General features: G+C 37.3%; 1 protein-coding gene across 1 annotated transcript; it reads right to left on the bottom strand.

Moving 5' to 3' along the window:
- Positions 1-1,950: 1,950 nt before the first annotated feature.
- Positions 1,951-2,886, bottom strand: LOC103206626 (olfactory receptor 8D1). The gene has a single exon (XM_007952126.2). The coding sequence runs from the start codon at positions 2,875-2,877 to the stop codon at positions 1,951-1,953; it is 927 nt and encodes a 308-aa protein (XP_007950317.1). The 5' UTR covers positions 2,878-2,886.
- Positions 2,887-4,059: the final 1,173 nt, after the last annotated feature.

The following is a 4,059-nucleotide window of genomic DNA, read 5'->3' as shown; positions in this document are numbered from 1 at the left end:
GTCCCTGGGTTTAGCAAATACATAGGTTCTGGCCAGGAATATAGATTTCCACCATCTAAATTGGTTCTTTATGTTAAATTAGGTAATTAATTTCATTAATGGACCAATCAAATGGGTGTATTTACAATAAGAAGAATATGCCATCTTACATGGATGAGAAATAGCTCATCTGAATGTCTGTGAACTTAAAGATTAAAAATGTGGTTTAAATATCTCTATTTGAAATGCTCTGTTTCCAGGAATCAAGTCTGTTTAGAAAATCAAGTGATAAAGAATGCTCTGGTTGTATAATCTTAACAGGAGCTGTAGAAAAATACAAATGAAAACAAAATAAAGGTAAATAGGGTAACTAAACAAGAATAAGAGAAATTAAAGAGGAAAGATTAGAAGTTTATGTGATCATTTGAAAGCCAGAAGCCTGCATCCAAGAAGCTGCTGATAACTGACTCAAAAGGTAATATTAAGAGAACAAAAGAGTAGATAGTAAATTTTTTCCTATGAAAGCTTGGAAAGATACTAGAATTCCCTGTACCCTGCGAAAACATACTCAAGAAACATCAGAAGCAAGGCACAGAGAAGGGAAGCGATATTAGGGGCCAACTTGGAAAGGACCAGATAGATCAAATCCAGGCCTTGGTTAAACAGACTGATGGGAAGATATATTGTGGGTGAGATTAACAAAAGAAGAGAGCTAAAGACAGTTTAACTTTTTTTAGAACACTAAGATTTTTGCAGACCAGCACCTACTGATTTCATATTTCTAAGTAGGGAAGTTTCTGCAAGGCAAAATCAAGATAATTATGTTGTGAAAACTGATGTATTGGCAAAAGCAAAAGCAAGTAAATGGAAAAGGCACTAATTCTAATAAACACTGCTGTGAAATAGAATGAAGAGAGCCAACTTGAGATGGAAGTTAAAATGCTAGAAATTCAACTGAGCATTACTTGAAAAAAAAATAACAACTAAAGGACAGAAAACGCTAAAGGCATGTTTCACTACTATCCCCAAAAGAGCAGAAGGAAATGTTACACAAAGTTGGGAACATGAAATATCCCAGGAAATTTATTATCTTACATAGCACATGGTCTTTACTTGGGCTATAAGGGTGCATACTCAGAACCATCAACCACAGCTTCAATTCAAGAACCTGCTGAGAGTGATTCCTCAACAGAAATAAATATGTGAGTGAGACATTCCCGGTGAAATTGCCTAGATGTATTAGGCTGGTTTCAAACACCTAGGCAACTGCATCACAACAGATAGTAGAAACCTTAAACAAGACACAATCTTGAAAGTGTCCATTCTGAGGTTGCTTAGTACAGAATTATGGTGTTTCAAGAGAGTGGTGGGGTTGGGGGAGAGGAGATAAGGAAGACTCAGTGATAAATTATGAGAGGTGAATATGTTGAATAGGAAAAATAAAAATAAAATAAAAGCATTTGAGTAAGACCTGCTGTCTGACTGCCATTGTTATCTGGTAAGCATTTTTCCTCTACTTTTTTTTTTCTTCCCTCTGCATATGTCTTGTTCCCTGCAGACTTAATGGAAATCTGTGATCAGGTTATATATCCCTTAGCATTCATAGCAGTGGACACTCAGTACATCCTATAGAATAGATTTTCAGTAAACAAATGCAAGATATGAGGAAGAAAATAATAATGTTGGAGGAACTCTGGATTCTTATTTATTTTCTATCATAATGAGTTTAAAAAATATACCTAGATCTCAGTTTTTCCTGCCAAAAGACACGAACACTAATAATAATAAGATAATTACAGCTGTACTAATGCTTTTACATTTCTTTGAGAAAATGAAACTCAGGTATGAACAGGATAGTATTTTTAAATTCACATGAATATTAAAGAGAGTAGTGAGGAAAAATGAACAAAAACAATATTCTTTTATTGAAAGCATTAATTTCTCCAATCTATAAATACCCACAGTCAAGATTTATCTCCTCACCAAAGTTGTTCTCAATGCTTTCTTTACATCCTTGTTCCTTAGACTATATATTAAAGGGTTCAACAATGGGATTATTGTAGTATAAAACACTGAGGACACCTTCTCCTGTTCCAGGGAGTTGCTTGAAGGTGGCTTGAAATACATGAATGTGATAGACCCAAAGAAGATCCCCACAGCCATGAGATGAGAGCTGCAAGTGCCAAAAGCTTTTGACCGTCCCTCTGAGGACTGGATGTGAAGGATACTGTAGAAGATAAAAGCATAGGAGATGAGGACAGCTAGAGTGGGCACTAAGGTGTTAAACCCTGCAATGATGAAAAGCAGAAGCTCGTTGAGGTGTGTGTTGGAGCAGGAGAGATTGAGGAGGGAAAGAACATCACGGAAGTAATGGTTGATGATGTGGGATTTGCAGAAGGACAGTTTCATCATGGCACTTGTATGAGTCAAGGCTGAAAGAAACCCCAGGATGAAAGCAGATAACACCAGTAATGAGCAGATGTGAGAGGACATGATCACATTATAGAGCAGAGGGCTACAGACAGCAACATAGCGATCATATGCCATCACAGTCAGGAGGTAACCCTCAGCCACCACAAAGACCACAAAGAAAAAGAGCTGCACCATGCACTCAGAATAAAGGATCATATTCTTCTTCCCTAGGAAGTTGATCAGCATTTTGGGGGTAATAACAGAGAAATAGCAAAGATCTATGAAGGACAAGTTACTGAGGAAATGATACATAGGGGTGTGTTGCAGAGGGCTGATAGCAATCAGGACAATCAAGCCCAAGTTCCCCACAACAGTCATCACATAGATGCCCAGGAACAGGAGGAAGAGAGGCAGCTGGAGCTCTGGCTGCTGTGTTAATCCCACTAAGACAAACTTGATTGTAGTGAAAAAGTTTCCCACAGACATTCTTCTTTGGGGAGTTCTGTGGAAATGGAAAATAAAAAATTACATTAAATTGTATCTTAACTATCCTAAACAATGCCAAGCCTATGCAAGGGAGGTTGACAGGAATAGAAAGACTGAATCATAAGTTCTCCTTGATTCATCCTCTTTGGTTGGGATACCCTACCATATCTCCTTACGCATCCTGAGCCTCCAAATTGCCCGGAGTTTTAATTTAAAAAAAAAAAAAAAATTTACCTGACTTGCTTGAAAACTCTAATTACTTGAGTTTAGCAGAAAACCCAAAGCCTCCTTTTATGGAGAAAATTACTAGCAGGTATTTGTAGGCAGTTAAATTGAAGACAAAATCATTGCCTAATTCTAATCAGTCTTTCACCTTTTCTGATTTTCTCACACTTCAGGTCTGGTAGACACTCCTGCATCAACTGGAGAGAAAGAAGCCTGAGTATTGACAATGTCACTTTTACTCATAATTATAGTGATGGTGGAAATAATGTTGTGTGTGAGGGATCTGATTATCTATCACTTTATGAATGAACAATGTTCCTAACAACCCAGTGTAGCAGTATTCTAGAAGAAGAAATGCTCATGTAATACCTCCTGGCCCTCCACTACCACAAGGATGGGACAGGCAGAAAGCTTTGCCATTGAACTTACTGATGAAAGATAGTGTCTTGTAACCTAAATGTGTAACAGTTCACAATGAGAGTCTTCTCAGACATCAATCATCTTTGATTGGCTCTAACCCTGCCAGTGGACAGTTACTCTATTATTTATGCAAATCCAAACCCTACTGAGTGGCTCCTACTGTGGTAAAGAAAGGAGATTCTGAGGATATCTGTGGAGAGTGTTGCTGACTGGAGTAGATCTTGAACTTTCCAAAGCTTGGTATGGCTAGTGCACTGGCCTCAGTTTCTGAAGAAATATTTTCTGTATATTTTCCAGAAGAAACACTGTAATCTAGCTAGTATACCCTTTTGAAACACAAATTGTCTCCCAGGTGGAGTCATTTTTTATAGATGTGTATATTAACAATATTCCATTCCATTTTCTTATTTCAAAATATTCAACGGTTACACATCCGCCCTTCATGAAAAAAAAATCAAAATTTCTTAGCTCACATTTAAGATCTATAATAATGAAGCTCGAGCATGACTTTTCAGTTTCTTTATTCCAGTACTATAC

Source organism: Orycteropus afer, unplaced genomic scaffold (genome assembly GCF_000298275.1).
Source record: "Orycteropus afer afer isolate SDZICR_OR568_19922 unplaced genomic scaffold, OryAfe1.0 scaffold00325, whole genome shotgun sequence".
Taxonomy (NCBI): domain Eukaryota; kingdom Metazoa; phylum Chordata; class Mammalia; order Tubulidentata; family Orycteropodidae; genus Orycteropus; species Orycteropus afer.
The sequence above is the reverse complement of the archived record's forward strand: the minus strand, read 5'-3'. Positions and strand labels throughout refer to the sequence as shown.